At 36.5% G+C, this 18,538-nt stretch overlaps 2 protein-coding genes, 1 long non-coding RNA gene and 1 other non-coding gene across 4 annotated transcripts; 1 reads left to right on the plus strand and 3 right to left on the minus strand.

Annotated features, from left to right (window-relative positions):
- Window positions 1–955: 955 nt before the first annotated feature.
- On the minus strand, window positions 956–2,011 carry LOC140007672 (uncharacterized). The gene has a single exon (XM_072050653.1). The coding sequence runs from the start codon at window positions 2,009–2,011 to the stop codon at window positions 956–958; it is 1,056 nt and encodes a 351-aa protein (XP_071906754.1).
- Window positions 2,012–3,206: 1,195 nt separating this feature from the next.
- LOC113691231 (small nucleolar RNA R71) lies at window positions 3,207–3,313 on the plus strand. Its single transcript, XR_003448640.1, has one exon. It is a non-coding gene; the product is annotated as a small nucleolar RNA R71 (small nucleolar RNA).
- Window positions 3,314–13,855: 10,542 nt separating this feature from the next.
- On the minus strand, window positions 13,856–14,733 carry LOC113690647 (uncharacterized). Its single transcript, XR_011814711.1, has 2 exons — window positions 14,642–14,733; window positions 13,856–14,437 (listed from the first exon to the last, which is right to left on the minus strand). It is a non-coding gene; the product is annotated as an uncharacterized lncRNA (long non-coding RNA).
- A 1,698-nt stretch (window positions 14,734–16,431) lies between these two features.
- Window positions 16,432–17,322, minus strand: LOC113690650 (acidic endochitinase-like). Its single transcript, XM_027208646.1, has one exon. It carries the CDS (start codon window positions 17,320–17,322, stop codon window positions 16,432–16,434), a length of 891 nt encoding a protein of 296 aa, XP_027064447.1.
- Between the last annotated feature and the right edge of the window lie 1,216 nt (window positions 17,323–18,538).

Here is an 18,538-nt window from a genome sequence, read left to right on the forward strand (position 1 = left end):
CTGCAAGAATTTGACTGGGAGATCAAGGATCGGAGAGGGGTGGATAATTCAGTAGCTGACCATTTGAGCAGGTTGATAAGAGAAGAGGAAGCAGTTCCCATATCTGAGGTATTTCCTGATGAACATCTTTTCTATCTCAAAGGTAAGGAACCTTGGTATGCAGATATTGTGAACTTTTTGGTCAGTCATAAATTCCCTATTGGCATGAGTAAGAGTAAGCGAGATAAGATAGTCCATGATTCTCGATACTATATTTGGGACGAGCCATATCTGTGGAAAATAGGTTCTGATCAAATTATTCGTAGATGTGTATCTGAAAGTGAAACTCCTTCTATCCTTGCTCATTGTCATAATTATGCATGTGGTGGCCATTTTGGACCTAAGAGAACTGCTAGAAAAATCCTTGATTGTGGCTTTTATTGGGAAACATTGTTTCGTGATGCTTATGCATTTTGTAAAAGCTGTGAAAAATGTCAAAAATTTGGGAGTTTGTCTCATAGGGATGAAATGCCTCAAGTGCCTATGTTATTTTGTGAAGTGTTTGATGTTTGGGGTATGGTTAAAGAAGTGAGATGCCCTAATCTGATTGAGAGCCTATAGGCATAGCTGCATTCAATCCTAACTCTAGCTAGTCCTTTCTGACTCTAATCTGCACCTCGATTATCTTTTCTACATATTCTGAGAAAATACTTATCATGCACCTTTGAAAAGTTGTTGGAGCATTGCAAAGGCCGAAAGGCATCCTACGGTAAGCAAACGTACCAAATAGGCATGTGAATGTGGTCTTTTTCTGGTCCTCTGGTGCTATCGTGATCTGAAAGTAACTTGAAAAACCATCCAAGAAACGATAGTAAACACTACCAACTAATCGTTCTACCATCTGATCAATAAAAGGGAGAGGGAAATGGTCCTTTTTAGTCACAGAATTTAGTCTCCGGTAGTCGATGCACTAACGCTAGCCAGTAGCTTTTCTAACCGGGACCATATCACCCTCCTGGTTCTCCTCTACGGTCACTCCCGCCTTTTTCGGGTCCACTTGAATAGGACTCACCCACGGACTGTCTGAAATAGCAAAGATAATCCCCACCTCTAGAAGTTTAAGTGTCTCCTTTTTCACAACCTCCATCATTAAGGGGTTCAACCTCCGCTGTGCCTGTCTTACCGGTTTCGCATCATTTTCGAGCCGAATCCGGTGCATGCATAAGGATGGACTTATTCTCTTGATATATACTATGCTCCACCCAATTGCCTCCTTATGCTCCCTGAGGATTCGCACCAGTTTGTCCTCTTGACTTGGAGATAAATGTGCAGAGATGATCACCGGAAGTGTCTCCCGGTCTCCCAGAAATGCATACTTTAGATGCTTCGGGAGAGGCTTTAGCTCTAATTTTGGTGCTTGCACAACTGAAGGAAGCAACTTTGTCTGAGTCTCTGGCACAAAAAGAGAGGTAAGCTCATACCTTGGAGATACGGTTGGAAGTGAGTGTAAGGCTTCAACTGCATGGTGTAACTCATCCCTCATGTCCACATCAAGAGTTACACCCAACTCCAGATGCTTGGTTAGGGCCACTTCTAATGCATCTTCACCATCCAATTCGAAAGTTTCCTGCACAAACGGCTCAATAACACTCAAAGCAAAGACTGACTTAGATTCCTCTGGATATTTCATCGCCTTAAAAATGTTAAAATTCACAATTTCACCATCAAATTTCATTGATAAAGTACCCTCATTCACATCTATTTTAGTCCTGGCAGTGCTAAGAAACGGTCTACCTAACAAGATAGGTGACGGGTTTAATGACTTCTCATCTCCCATGTCCAGGATATAAAAATCCGCAGGAAAGACTAATTCATTTACCTGAACTAAGACATTCTCAACTAGCCCCTCTGGGTAGGCATTCGTGCGGTCTGCTAGTTGAATTATGATGGCAGTTTCTTTTAATGGCCCAAGATTCAGAGACGCATAAATAGTTTTTGGCATCACGTTAATTGACGCCCCTAAATCCAACATTGCTCTCCTAATCAGTGTATTTCCTATCTTACAAGGGATCGTGAACATACCTGGATCCCCACATTTGGATGGGAGTTTTCTCTAGAGTATGGTTGATACGTTTTCCCCCACCGCTACTCTTTCGTCCCCTCTCAACTTCCTCTTATGGGCGCACAAGTTCTTGAGAAATTTCCCGTACTTGGGTACCTGCTTAATCGCTTCCAACAAAGGAATGTTGATCTCCACTTTTCTGAATACCTCCAGGATCTCTTTCTCCTTCTCCGCCTTCTTCGTCTTCTCCAACCTGCATGGAAAATGAGGTAAATTACATTTAATGGGTACAGAGGGAGTAAGGGTTACCTCAGGGTTATCACGGATGTGTCCTTTCTCTTCCATCTCTTTCTTGATTTCATCTTCACTCTTACTTTTCAAGTTTGTGGCTTTGGGCCCTTCCACTTCTCTACCACTCCTCAGTGTCATGGCACTAACATTCTTGGGGTTTGTCTCGGGCTGCGATGGCAATTTTTCAAAAATTTGAGACTCCAAGCGATTAATCGCGGTTGCCATATGACTTATTTGATTCTCCAGATTTTTCATACCCGATCTAGTTTCCTGTTGGAACTGAGTGGTACTCGTGGCTAAGCTCTTGACGATTTCCTCCAAAGAGCTTCCTAAGTTAGATGACGAAGGTTGTGGCTTTGGTTGTCACGGTTGCTGGACTCCCGGTGGACGATTTGAAAATGAATTTTGGGGCCTATTCCCATAGCTGAAATTGGGGTGATCTCTCCAACTCGGATTGTATGTGTTAAAATATGGATCGTACGGTCTACGAGGCGCGGGCATGCCTCCAGACATATTCACTTGTTCAACCCCATCCTCTTGCAACATAGGGCATGAGTCGGTGGGGTGGCCCTCATTTGTTCAGATTCCACAGACCTTTGCTTGGTGCACGTTCCCCACGGCTAATTGCCGCACGAAAGACGTTAACTCAGTTAACTGCTGCTGAATGGACGACGTCTCTATCTCATTAACCCTACGGGTAGGGTTACTTTCACGAAAACCAAACTGTTGGGAATTTTCGGCCATCGATTCAATAAATAGCCATGCTTCCCTTGTTGTCTTGTTCGCCAATGCTCCCCCACTCGCAGCGTCAATGATACTCCTATCCAACGACTATAGTCCCTCATAGAAATATTGGATCAACAGTTGTTCACTAATTTGATGCTGTGGGCATCTAGTGCACAACTTATTGAACCTCTCCCAATAGTCGTATAGGGATTCTCCAGGGTGCTGCTTAATACCGCATATCTCTTTTCTTAGACTTGCAACTTGGGACGCAGGGAAAAACTTCTCCAAGAATTTCTTCTTAAGTTGGGCCCATGTGGTGATACTATCTGCAGGTATGTAGTACAACCAATCTTTCGCTGCATCCTTAAGGGAGAAAGGGAAGGCTCTAAGTTTGATCTGCTCCTCGGTAAATCCTGGGAGCTTCATACTGGAGCATACCACATCAAACTCTTGAATGTGTTTATGGGGCTCCTCGCCCACGAGGCCATGGAATGTGGGTAGGAGGTGAATTAGCCCCGACTTCATTTCGAATGAGGTATTCTCAGCTAGAGTGGGAAACGTGATGCACAATGGCTGCTGGGGTAATTCCGGAGCAGCCAACTCCCGTAGCGTTCTTGCATTCGCCATGGAAAGGTCCTCTTGGCCTTGATCACTTGAACTATCACCACTTGATTCTATTGATTCGATCTCTGGATCTAGTTCCTGAGAAGCAATGTTAGATTGCTCCTCTCTGAGTTGTCTAGTCTCTTTCCTGGTTCGGCGTGCAGTCTTCTCGACTTCTGGATCGAAAATCAATTCACATGTACGAGAAGACCAAGGTATAAACTAGAAAAGTGCCAGACAAATTCGAAGAAAACAACTTAGGAAGAAACAAATTTAACCAAAGCACCACTCCCCGGCAACGGCGCCAAAAATTGACAGGTGCCGAACCTGTGCAATCATAATTGCTAAAAAGTCCTAATTACCATCATAATTAATTATAGAACAAATCCAAATACTGGAGTAGGGACCCTAGGTGTGCAATGGGTTACTTGATTCACCCTGTTCCCGACGAATTTGCTTGATCCGATATATCAGATTTGTCTATAAAAATATTAATTTTGCGTACAATGGCAAGTAGGGTCGATTCCACAGGGAACGGGTAGGAAATTGTTTCTGTCCAAGTCAATAGAATAAAATTGGGGGATGATTAATGGGATGAAAATAAAAATAAAAAAAATAAAATTCAAGAGCTAATTCAACAAGTTCAATTTAGTAAAAATAGCAATTAATAAAATTCTACTCAAAGGATCAACTGTTCAGACACGGTCCAATGAAATGATCATCAATGCAAAGATATTTCATTCATTCATTCACTAGATTGGTTATAGCTATCAACAAGTTCTGACAACCAATTCTTCCTTACTTTTTCGACAGTCAAGGTACGACCATTGACTACTTCCCTAACTAGAAAACAACCCTAGGTACGACCATAGGAATTTAGTTATCTAGTTGCATTAAAACTAGAAGAACCCAACTCTAACCAATAAACACGCTAAGAGAGTTTATTTAAATTAGATCCTGCGTTTCCCCAGCATAAAGCCAATTATGGTGGTTGTCACTAGTTGTCAACTAAACGAACAATTACGGATTCAATTTAATTAACGTGACGGTAGGCTATCAAATTAAATTAAATACCCGGTCATTGATATTCAATTAATAAAATACCCATGAACAATTAATTCAGAAAACGCATGAATAGTAACGAATTGGAAGAAATAATGAAAGTTTGATTAGATCTCATAGATGCTATGGACCGTGTCCTCGCGTCAACCTTTGGATAGAGGAGAAAATTAGCCGCTCCTCATTGTGTCAATCCTGCGTGATTTAATTGAATTCATTCAATTAATTGCCGAAGAATTAGGAAGGTGAATTAATTGAAGGAACAACCGAGAGGGCCCTGACTTCGCCTTCGTTTTGGAGCCGCAATCACAAAGCAAAAGGCCACGAAGAAATTGCCTAGCAAAAGAGTTAAAAGTCAAAAGGGAGAAAGACGTCTAGCACCTAGGAAAAGAAAAACTATAGCTACTATTTCGATTGGACGTAAATCTGGCTCCCTAATTTGCTGCCGAAGAAAAACAAAAGCAAAGAAAAGCGTCTGACAAAAAGGAGAAAAAGAAAACTAAAGCTAATGTTTTTTGATTGTACGCAAATCTGGCACTTCTTATATCTTTAGTAACCGCTGCAGGAGAAATCCACAAAAGGTTAATGCCTTGTCTCAGGGGTCCGATCCTATGTGTCTGGTTTACGTGGACCACCTTTGGTTTCCTCATGTTAATCCTGCGGGTCCGTCCTTTTGATGTACCTCTTTCGTTCTCTGGCGTGGTCATGCCATAAAATAGAGAGTCTTCTAGAATTTTACCTCGTGAAAGCACTTTTTACACCAACCACCTATAATTCATACAAATATGAAATATGAGCAAAACCTCAATACTTAACACAGTAAGTAGCCAAAATTATGATAAAATAACAGTGCAAAATGTGCCAAATAATCGCTCTATCACTTATCCATTAATAGAATTTTTAGTTTGAACAAAATCGATTGAGCAAATATTTCTTTTTTTTTTAAAGAAGCTTTCATTTATTTTGTTACTTAGGTTAAATGTTACCTTTGGTTAAAGCAATGTTAATGGAACTTCAACTATTGTTAATGACACCAATTTTACATTGTTAAAAGTTGGTCTAGAGAGTAAAGTGTGTGGTTGGGCAAGTAGGCCACCATCATCTAGTGGTAATTTTTACTTAAAGATGCAAAAAATTTTCCTTTTCCTTTTAGTAAATTTAATTTAAGGAAAAAATAAAATTTATCAAATAATAAGTAAAAAATGAATTTTATCAAATAACGAGCAAATTTGATTACTCAAAGCATAAATTTCTATTTGTAAGTAAAATTTACTATTTACAAGAAATAATTACCTATTTTATTGAAAAACTTACCAACACTAATATTAATTATTATAATACAATATTTGAAAGCGTGCTAAAAAGCCTTGTGTGTTGCCAAAGTCAATAGGAACCTGCAATTGCAGGTTGCTCCACTATCGTTACCATAACTATCGGCACTGTAGCATTGCCCTTTATCTTAAAGGTAGAGATTTGATTAATGATAAAAAAGTTTAATGTGGCAATAACTTATATTAAATGACTAAAAAAATTTCACTTTGCTTCATATTTTTGTGCCAACAGGTTGGAACATGTAAAATCAGATTTATGCACATTTTTTCACGCTAGATTGCATATTTTTTCTTCTTTTAATATTGACATTGATTGACACTAACATTATCATACAACCCCGATTGTGACCATTCTTATCCTCAATATTTCGGGACCGGTCACTTATGATTTATTTTTATTATTTTGCTAATACGATGTTTCGAATGGCCAAGATCGCATTCTCTTTCACTATTTTATTTTTGGACCAGTACACTAACATATCTAACAGAATTTTGGGAGCAGTCCTTCCTATGCATTCTGTGTTTTGTAAAATTACTCAGGTTTTAATTTCCTCAACTTGTTCTCCACCGTCATGCCTCTCATTTATGATATCCAGCCATCATTCGTCCAGCGTGGATTTGAGGTTGTTAGCTATCATCCATCAAGATGTTGAAGGATGGAGGAGGATTCCCAGGACGAGAAAGCTGGAGTCCCGTATGGATTAAATATTTCTTAGGATGCCTTTCAAAAAAATTTTTTTTTTGTTATAGTATTGTATTCTAAAATCTATACGATGCAAATATATTGTACAGTGCTTTAGAATTTAGAATTTTTGGGGCATTTTTAAAAATTATTTATTATTCCTCCCTTTCCTCCTCGTTCCGACACTTCCTCATCCCATCAATCCTTACCCCCCAACCCCACTCCTACCCATGTGGCCTAGGTTGGTTAGCCACAGCAACCAGACCTAGTCACGAGAAGAAGGAGGAGCAGGGTAGGTAGGGGTAAGGAGGAGAAGGGGAGAGGAGGAGGGAGGACGGAAGACGGATTTTAAAGGACAGGGATAGGAGGAAGGAGGAGGCCTGTTTCTTTTCACATACTACATATTTTTCCTTTTCACGTACTACATATTATAAGTTTTTGTATGTAGATTTTCACTAAAACATTGCTTCACGAACCTCAATGTCATCTAGAACAAAAATTCAGTATACAGATGTGCACATAAAGAGTTGGTTTCATCAGGTAATATCTCGTTTAAATTCCAATTGTTTGGAATTTAGAAGTTGATAAGGCAAATTAAGTAATTCCTTATGTCAATAGTATTAAAGTTTGGTAAGTTAACACTTACCAGTTGGCAGAGGAATACTCCGAGTCAGTGCTGAATTGCAATTTTGTTTTATCCGTTGTCAATAGTATTACATTTGTCAGTTTCCTATTCCTTTGTGACTAGAGTCGGTTGGATTGAGGGAAAGTCTCTAAAATTCTTATTTATAGTGTTATAGCGTTATTCTCCTTCTCTTCCCATATAATATTATATGTATTAAAATAACTTTTGGTGTACTTTTTTTTTTTTTGGGATACCAACAAGTGGAATCGGTGTTTGAACTTTGATCTAGATATTTGTACACGACACTAGGGCATAAAATTAGAAAATTTTTTGCCAACCATTACGACTCAGAATTAGTTCTAAGTTATGTAGATATTTAAAGAATTATACTGTTGTTGTTGTTTTTTTTTTCTATTTTTGGTAATTTTAATGGATGATAAAAGTCAGAAAAAATTAAGTTTACTACTGAACTTGAAATGAATGCGATTCATGGAGTCCAAAAAAATTAGTAAGAGAATAGATGATTGAAATAATTTTGTCATAAAAACAGAAAAATTAGTTATTGATTTTATTTATCCATCATGTAGAGATTTGATTAATAGTGAAAAATTTGGTGGGGTGATAGCTTATATTAAATAGTTAAAATGATTTCACTTTGCTTGATATTTTTGTGCCGACGGGTTGGAACATGTAAAATCAAAATTGATGATGAATACGTCCAAATAAACCTTCTCTCTTCACTCAACATCCTCTATATCCTTCCACAGAATTTTGGGACCAGTCCACATTGTCTTATATCCTTCCATAGAATTTTGGGACCAGTCCTTCGTATGCGTTGTGTGTTTTGTAAAATTACTCGATCACGTTTTAATTTCCTCAACTTGTACTCCATTGTCATGCCTCTCATTTGTGATATCCAGCTATTGTTGATTGTTACAAACATCATTGTACACCCGGAATGTGACCATTCTTGTCCTTCAACAAAGTAAATGGGACCAGTCCACACTGAATTATATACTTCCAAGCCACCGAGCTTTAGTTGGGTGGCCACAAAAAAGGAATTAAATTTATTTTTGAATTATAGGGCAGGGATTCGCACACTATTTATAGTGAAAAAAAATTTAAAGAAAATGTTAGAACACCTCTTTGATCTAGTTGGGTCTCTATATTTACTAACCCCATGTACAGTATTTTTAGACTCCCTCTTCCCGTAGAATAGAATAGATTATGTTATACGAATGTTATCATTGCAGCAAAAAAAAAAAAAAATTATATCCTTTCACAGAATTTTGGAACCATTCATTCCTACGCGTCCTGTGTTTTGTAAAATAATTAGGATTTAATTTCCTTAACTTGTTCTCCATTGTCATGCCTCTCATTTATGATATCCAGCCACCATTTGTCGGACTTGAGGTTGTTAGGCATCGTCCATCAGGATGTTGAAGGATGGAGGAGGATTTCGAAAACTGGAGTCCCACATGGATTAAATATTTTTTAAGGTGCTTTCAAAAAAATATTTTAGTATAGTATTGTATTTTAAAATCTATATTATACAATTGTATTTTATAGTGTTTAAAAATTTTGACATTTTTGGGATATTATTAAAATTATTTATTAATCCTCCCTCTCCTCCTCCTCTTTCCCCATGCTACCTCGTCCTTCTGTCCTTATCGCCCAACACCGCTCTTGCTCGTGTGGCCCAAAGTGGTCAGCCATTGCGAGCAGATCTAGTTGCGAGAAGGAAGGGGAGCAGGGTGGGTGGCGGGTAAAGAAGGGAAGGGGAGATGACGGAGGATGGAGGAGAAAGGTCGAAGGAGAGGGAGAGGGGGAAGGAGGGAGAAAGGAGCGAGGGGATGGTGATGACGGCGGAAGAAAGGGGTGGTGATATTTCTTTTTTGTTACTTTTTAATGTTTTTATTAGATGTATTTGAGATTATTTGAAGTGTTTTTGGGTTGGATTTTACTGTTGTATTATATTTCAAAAACTGGCGTTTAGAAAATTTTCAAATCTGAACAGACCCTAGAATTTCTGTATGGAATAGAGTTTTCCAATGAACATCTTTTCATAGGTGTTATAGAGTTTATTGTATAATTAACTTGTTTTTCACCTCAAATTAATCGCATTCTGTTGATTCTCAGCAAAGAAATCTGTATGAGGGAGTTGCAGCTCCTAATACATCAGAACTGTGTCTTCTTACTATCAGCTCTTTAGTAATTTGATATTGTGCAGGGTGTAGCGGCAGTTTTGTCCTCTGCTGCTGCGTAACAGTAGCATGCTGCTACTATCTAGTGACTGCTCTTGCTCGTTGTTTTACCTAAAAGAAGAAATCATTGCCTTAAATATCCAAATTGATATAGAACCAACAACTTTTCTCTACTGAGTACTATCGTCTTCTCGTATTTAGCTCTTGGAGGCCCTAACCCAATCAATTTTTTTGCATCACCGTAAATCAATTTATGTTTCTTCCATATACGAACAAGATGTTATTAGAATCTCAAGGTTTATGTATAGGTACACAGATTGTGTCTACTTTACATGTAAGATCTTGGATCAATATCCTCATATTTTCAATTAATTATTAGATGGAAACTCGTTTCTTTTTTTTTTTTTTTTTAAGGAGCCATCATTTATTTTGTTACTTAGGTTATATGTTTACATTTGGATAAAGCAATGTCAATGGAACTTCAGCTATTGTTAATGACACCAATTTTACATTGATAAAAGTTGGCCTAGAGAGTGAAGTGTCAGTGACAAGAATTGCTAAAATATAGTTTTTTTAAAAAATTTTGAGAAAGTAAAAAACTAAGTTCCCAAAATATTTGACTTTTTTTTTGACAAGATATTTTTTTTGACAACCTATTTAAGGACAAAATATTTTTTTTGACAACCTATTTAATCATTAGGGTACAAGTCATTATTTACAAAAATATTTAAGGAAGGGAAAAGATACCATGGTAACAATTTCTTTGACACCACAATTGTAAAACTTGTGCCAAAAAGATATTTTTACACATAAATTTGAACCCTATTTTTTTTTTTCTTTTCTGCTCATAGCAAAACCATTTTTTTTTTTTTTTTGTTTCTGTATTGTACGCTATTTTAGCTGTCAAATTTAACACATAATAACTAGTATTCATTCTTACTCTTACATCTATAGTTCTAAGAATACTATAGTTTTTGATGTAGTAGTTATGTTTACTAGAAAATTATCAAGCCATTCTTACAACACATAGTTTCCCAAAAAGGAGTAACATTTTATAAATAAATTGGAATAATTTTGTTAATGATTTTATGCTTTTTCACCAATATATTCAATACGGCCACTTTTAAATATGTAGAGGGACAAAATGAGCCTGATGTTGCCCTCGAAGCGACAAATACATCTTTAAAGCGGTGCAATTATAGCTTCAACACGAGTGTGATTTACCATTGCAAGATTTTTAAGCATGCAGAAGGATCTCCTCTATCTAATACGAACCTGATCAAGATATTATTTCATAATCTGATCAAAATAGATCCTTCCTCTACCTAATACGAACCCGATTCTTTAAGGACCGTATCACACAACATATAGCTGCAAAATTTTCTGGGTCCTAGCTATGTGCTTCCGTCCTAGTACATACCGCGGATGTCTTTTAAGTGTCAAATGAACAATACATACGCTCAGGGGGATATAGCAATTTTATAAAAACTAACTTCTTCCTACTGCACCATGCATATTTGGTAGATAGTTGCTGCAAAAAGCTGTCCTCTGCACTTGACAAACAAAATTTTGTTGGAAGCAATAATGTTTAATCATCCACTTAAGCTTCCTGTCCCAATCCTGTACAAATCCAAAATACAGGCTTGCAAATAACAAATGAGATAAAAGTTTCAGTGGCATTAAAGCACACAGCTCACACATAGGATTAACAGCCAAGCCTCATGAACACAACCTGTCTTTGGTACTCAAAACTTTTCCTACAAACCAAGCAGCAGAATGAACGACTGCCTTAAGTAAGACACCCCACAACTGAGTGTCAAGAATTTTATTGAGCAATTGCACTCAAAATAGCAAATTAAATAGCAAGCTCAAGGGTCATTATGTCAATATTGGTAAATTCTCATATTATCACCAAAACCACAACTTAAACTTGGCCCAATTATCTTCCAATATTTAAATTCTAACTGACCCTAGAATTATTCTAGAGGTGATAACATTATTTTTACCACATAACGGTCCAAAACAAGTGGGCATTAATTAGATAATCTTTATTGCATAAAAACCCATGTCTTTGAAATTAACATTTCCTTCCCTTTTATTTAACTTTTGTTTGTTTATACACTCTTGATGAAAACCCAAGTGGAATTTTTTTTTTTTTGGTTTTAAAGTTTTTTCCTAAGCATTTTTTCGTCCCCGATTTGTATGTTTTGCAAATTTCTGGGCATTCATTTTCTTTTAAAATCAATTTTAAGACTTGGTATAGTGGTCAAAAATATAACTTGACCACTTTGCCCCTTTTAAGATGGTTGGTAAAAGTTGGGTGACCAAGTTGACCTAAAAGTAAAAGTCAAAGGACGACAATGTCTCAAATTGAAGTTAAATGACAAAAAGTGGTTCAAGAGAAAAAATTAGGAGACTATTTGGGTGATTTGTTTTGAGAAAGCTTGGCTGGCATTTGCTTGAAAAGTTTGGGAGCTAAGCCTTAACTTGGCCGGCTAGAGCTTGGGTTTGAACAAAAGACTCGATTTAATTATTAGCGTGTGTATGTCAGCATCGACGATGGATAAGCAAACAAATGTCTTTACCCTTTGAATCTTCATATTTCCGATCGACAGCACAGACCCATTCTTCTGTACTTGCATAAGCCAATTTTGTTAAAAGCAAGTGATATTTGAACAATAGTGGAGCTTGACCATTCAAGATACCATTTTGCACTACCACTAATAAAACAATACTGTTAATCATCTGAATTTGAACTGTAATGAATAAATTGGTTTGTATTTTTCCTTTTTGCAGAGAGAAAAGATTTCTATTACAAAAAAAAAAGAATATTTGGTTTGATAAAATTTGAGGAAATCTAAAAAATAAACCCTAAGATTTGAGGTAGGGGTGTGAATCGGAATCGAAATCGAAATCGTTAATTCGGAACTTTGAAATCGAAATTTTTTGGAATTTTGGTATCAAAATTTTCGACTGATTTCGATTTCGAATTCACTAACTCTGAATTTGAATTCGTTTCGAATTCAATTCGGAATTTGGTAAATTCCGATTTCACCGAATTCATGAATATTAAAATTATTATTATTATTATATAAATGTTAAATTACATATATATATATAATATTATATATAAAAATGAAAACAAAATAGGAATTTTCAAATCACCAAATTCAAAAATATAAAAATTATTATTATAATATAAATGTTATATTATATATAAAAAAATATGAGAAATGGATTTGAAATCGAAATCGGAATTCTTCAATTTCGAATTGTGAATTCAAAATCGGAATTTCCGATTTGAAAAATCCCATTACCAAATTCAACCTGATTTCGTCTAATTCGAAATCGGATATTCTGATTTCCATTCCGAATTACCAAATTTGAAATTCCGAATTCAATTCGAATTCATTCGGTAAATCAGAATTTTTTATTTTGCACACTCCTAATGTGAGGTGCATTTGCATTTTGCACCAGATTAGTTAAGAATTTTCCCACAAGCTTCTTTGCAAGGCCTCCTCGTGCACAGTTTCAAGACACAATCTCTTTCTCCGTCCTTGTTTCTCACAAATACAGAATACCTTCTCTAACACATTTCTATCTCTCAAACATATATTTTCACATATAAACACATACTTTCCCTCTCACACATGCAAGCTTTTGAAAACTAATTCAATGTAAAATTAAAGTATAATTGTATTAAACTATATACTGCATATTGATAGGATTTTTTTAGGCCATATGGAAAAGAATATCTTTACTCCATTTTCAAAGTTCAATTCATTATCAAACACATATAACTTTAAAGGGAATTTCGCCAATTTGGTCCCTAAACATTTTTACTTAAACCAATTTCGTCCTTGATGAAATATTTTAACCAATTTAGTCCTTGAACTAATTTTTTACTTCCAATGTAGGACTTTTCACTGCATTTTACTCAATTTGAGTGGACCAATGGGGGTATAATTGTCACACTGGTTTAATCTTTTGCAATTAACCGACGAAACAAATTAGATTGAAGGTACTCGGTAATTACCAACTTTGTCATCCAATCCAAGTCAACCCGGTGGCTTCTTTTTTTTATAATCATCTCATTTCGGAGCACTGCGAATATTCGTCGTGGATTGAATTAAACCGAGAAATCGAAATAAATCAGCAACACTCGACATTTCTTTAGCAGGTGAAGATTTACTTGCTGGTACTGGTACTGACTGATAAGTCGATCAAAAATGGTTAAAAAAGAATTTAATAAATAATGGGTTCAGGAAGGAAGGAAGGAAGGAAGTCAGTTCGTTCATTACAAGGATATTTGATTCCTAATCGGCATACATGCATTCAATCACGAAAAAAGAGATGACATGGGTCGGAGAGTTGAACCCAGAAAGGGGAAAAAAAAGGGGGGGTTGGATGGAGATTAAGGGGGCTTTTACACATATTTCTTCTTCTGCTTCAGCTTCATCTAGCCTGCCTAGTTTTAAGTAGTAAACACCTACCAGTACTCGCTCGGTCTACTGGGGAGAGAAGCATTTTTGAGTTTTTGTACTCTACTACTAAACTAGTAAGTTGTTTTCTAGCAACTAATTACTATTATTAAGCATAGACAGATCCGCACGAGAGAGCCATCAAGAGTATAGCGGCTTGTTCTTCCTCTCTTAATTTCCCCATCAGCTTTCCCGATCTCCGTAGCACCATTTCTCCTCCCAACGCCATTAATTTCATCCTCAGCGATTGCCCCACTCCGCCTCCTTCGTTGCTCTTGTTGCCGCCGCTACTGCTTTTCCTCTTCTTCTTGCCCTTGTCATTTCTACCTCTGTCCAGTCCCAAAAGCTCCCTCCTCTTCTTGTTGTACTTGATCCCGCATGCATTGTACAGTGACTGATGATGCAACAACAACAAACGCTAAGGATATGTAAATAAATACTCCACCAAACAAAACACACACTCTATTATCAAGAAATGCTAAGAGTGGTAGCCTTGAGTATATAGATAGAGATTGAGAGACCATTGGATATTATTTACAAGTATATATATATATATATATATATATATATATATATAGAAGAGAAGAAGATAATGCACCTTGGGACCAGCTGGACCTCCTCTCCACAGAGGCGTTCTGGTTGTATGGCAATCACTGCAACTCTTCAACTGCTTCGAACTGGAAACCGAAGGGCTGCTGCTGCTGCTACGTTGTGCATTCTACGTTTTGATTTCGTGGAGGTGATATTATTGTAAAAGAAAGGATATCTGCTTCTTCGCAGAAATAAGATGATTATAAAAAAAAGAAGCCACCGGGTTGACTTGGATTGGATGACAAAGTTGGTAATTACCGAGTACCTTCAATCTAATTTGTTTCGTCGGTTAATTGCAAAAGATTAAATCAGTGTGACAATTATACCCCCGTTGGTCCACGCAAATTGGGTAAAATGCAGTGAAAAGTCCTACATTGGAAGTAAAAAATTAGTTCAAGGACTAAATTGGTTAAAATATTTCATCAAGGACGAAATTGGTTTAAGTGAAAATGTTTAGGGACCAAATTGGCGAAATTCCCAACTTTAAAAACTGGGTAAGTTAAGGTTGAACACTTAGAATTTCAATATTCAAATTTCATTCTTTAGTTTTCAGTTTAACCCACCCCCAAACAATTATGAATAAAAAGCAAAATAAACACGTAAATAAATAAAAGAATTATGTATAAATATAAAAAAAAAGTTGAATTCAAAATGAATTAGTTTCCAGCAATTCATGAAATGCTTGTGCAACTCAGTTTATGATGCTAGAATTGAAAATAATAACTCTAAATTATTTGAAGATTTGTGTCTTGGAATGTTAGTATAATTCGGTGTTTGAACATGACTCCAAACACTGTTGAGATTTGCAGGAACGAGGAGGGTCATTTTTCTTTGATGTTTGGTTTGAATGATCAACTGAAGTTTTATATACAAAATAAGGGCAACTGGCCCAAATAGTCTTCCACTTATCCTATTGAGCCACTTTTGGTAATTCAACTTTAATTTGGGTCTATATCGTCTCTTAACCTTTATTATTGGATCAATTTAGCCTATCCACTTTAAATTTTGAGGAAATGTTGTCTCACAACTACTCCGCATTATTATTGGGCCACGTTAGTCATCCAATTTTTCAGAAAAGTCGCTAGTCGCTACTACATATTGGCAGCTGTCAATTGTAAATGCCTTGTTAGGCCCTCCCTGATTGTAGAATAGAATATGATTTGTGAACGAGTTATGCGGTTTGACACAAAAAAAAAAGTTTGATATGGACATTTTTTTTTTAAAAAAAATTCCTAAGCATTTTTTCGTCCTTAATTTGCATGTTTTGCAAATTTATAGGCATTCATTTTTTTTAATCAATTTAAGACTTGGTACAGTGGTAAAAAATATAACTTGACCACTCTGCCCCTCTTAAGATGGTGCGTAAAAGTTGGACGACCAAGTTGACCCAATAGCAAGAGTCAAAGAACAACAATGTCTCAAATTGAAGTCAAAGGACAAAAGTGGTTTGAAAAAAAAAAGTTTAGAGGACTAATTGGGTGCTTTGTTTTGAAAAAGCAAGGATCGTCGTCAAATTACCTTTAATCCATCGAAAAATTCGTCTAATAAGAAAATTAGCAAGCTCTGATTTCTTGAAACTAATCTAAAAGATGCAGCGAAACATTTTTGTGAGTTGTCCAGATCTGTCACAACATTTTATTCCTGGACAACTCACAATAGATTTAACATTTTATTCATGCAAGAGATAACGCAAAGCACAATATATATTTATCATGCATCCAACATTTTATTTAATTTGGGAATTCATAACCCATAGTTATACATTTCATTCCTCTCAGTAGGTAACGAGAGAGGAACTTAGTCGATGGCGTAGAACTTATTCATGGACTTTTTACCAGAAGCCAGAAGTACACCAGCGCTAAAATTGCAGTCGTATTTTCCCTCAAACACCATGAGCGTTCCAAATTTGGGAAACTGCACCACAAAGAACGTCCTTGTAAATAGATCATCACATGGGATGAAGCCGTCGGTGTCGGGATTTCTGGTTATTCCCAGGGATAATGTAGTATTATATTTGTCTAGATAACAAGACCATGCAATCCAAATGGGTGGATAGAATTCACATGAAGGATCACCGAAAAATTGCACCCACACGTGGTCAAAGACGCCAGTTTTGATAGCATCGTCAAGATAATAGTCAGGAATTTGACAGAGTGGTGCTGCAGATAAGTACACCTTTCTTTCAGGTGTGCTATAATTCCTGAGTGCCCGGGCGAGAACATCCAGACTCTGGTTTGATCCGCTTTGGATACGGAAGTCTATTCCATCTACAGTAGCATTGAGAGGACCAGGGCCTGAATTATTACTCAAAAAATTGTTCCAGATATATTCTGCAACATTGTGAGCATCATCAGAAGAAAGATCAGGCCTCCCGCCAAGGGAAAGCAATACTTTGATGCCTTGGCCCTTGCAGAAATCTATCATATGACCTAGGTAGGCGCAGCCAGCCGGGTAGCTCGGATTGCACTTGTCATCTATGCTCAAGACTGGTCTGTTACCCCCCAAATTTAGGGAGGCGAGAACCGCGTAGCGATACATACTGTTGTTGCACATCTCAGCCAGGTTTTCATCATGAAGACTTTGGCCCCAGTAGAACCCAACTCCTTCGCCTTCTGAGGACCTGATCAAGGATGAAATCACCAGCAGGGGTGTTATTGCTAAGAAGAGGGGTCGTAAACTAGCAGCCATGTTGAATATTTTTTTGAGTTGTTTTGCAGTGGTGATTTTGGCTGCCGATCGAATGATGGACCATTTATAGAAGAGTTCATCGTAGGTGCCAAATTCAACATGTGCCAAACAGTACTTATTCGCATTCTAATTACTTAGTTTGAAGAATAGTTACCATTCAGCATCTGCAGACACTCTCTGGAACAAAAACAAACAAAATTCAACCGTAAAAATTCAGAAATTTCACTCTCTCAAACAAAAGCAAACATACACAGCAAACTTGAATTTCTAGCATGGAAGCAACAGAGAAGGCTAGACTCTACATTATTCTACTAGTATATGTCAAGCCTGCAACAAAATAAATTTTTGGTGCAGATCAACAATTACTTAGTCAAATATAAATTCTAAATCCTACATATAAAGATCAAAAGAAAAAAAAAAAGGTCCTTCACATACATACGTTATACATAAAAAATCACAAATATATACATTATCAATGCAAGAAAAATATTTGCATAAAAGAACAATTCTTGGCTTCGAATTTTCATCGTGAAAATTAATTGATCTTTTATAAACATTTATCATATTCCATGCACACAGTCTTGTAGAATAGAATATGATTTGTGTACGAGTTATGCGGTTTGACACAAAAAAAAAATTTTTTTTGAGCTGGACTTTTTTTTCCAAAAAAAAAATTTCCTAAGCATTTTTTCATCCTTAATTGGCATGTTTTGCAAATTTATAGGCATTCATTTTTTTTAATCAATTTAAGACTTGGTACAGTGGTAAAAAAATATAACTTGACCACTCTGCCCCTCTTAAGATAGTGCGTAAAAGTTCGACGACCAAGTTGACCCAATAGCAAGAGTCAAAGAACGACAATATCTCAAATTGAAATTAAATGACAAAAGTGGTTCAAGAAAAAAAGTTAAGAGGACTATTTGGGTGATTTGCTTTGAAAAAACAAAGATCATCATCAAATTACCTTTAATCCATTGAAAAATTTGTCTAATAAGAAAATTAACAAGCTCTGATTTCATCCGCTTTGAAACTAATCTAAATGGTTGTTCAAACTAGTAGTTTGTGAGTTGTTCATGCAAGACAACGCAAAGCACAATATTTATCATCCAACATTTTATTTATTTTGGGAATTCATAACCCATAGTTATACATAACTGGCAAACAACCAGGATTACATTTCATCTCTCAGCAGGTAACGAGAGGAACTTATTCATGA

The sequence above is a fragment of the Coffea arabica genome, chromosome 5c (assembly GCF_036785885.1).
Source record: "Coffea arabica cultivar ET-39 chromosome 5c, Coffea Arabica ET-39 HiFi, whole genome shotgun sequence".
NCBI lineage: Eukaryota > Viridiplantae > Streptophyta > Magnoliopsida > Gentianales > Rubiaceae > Coffea > Coffea arabica.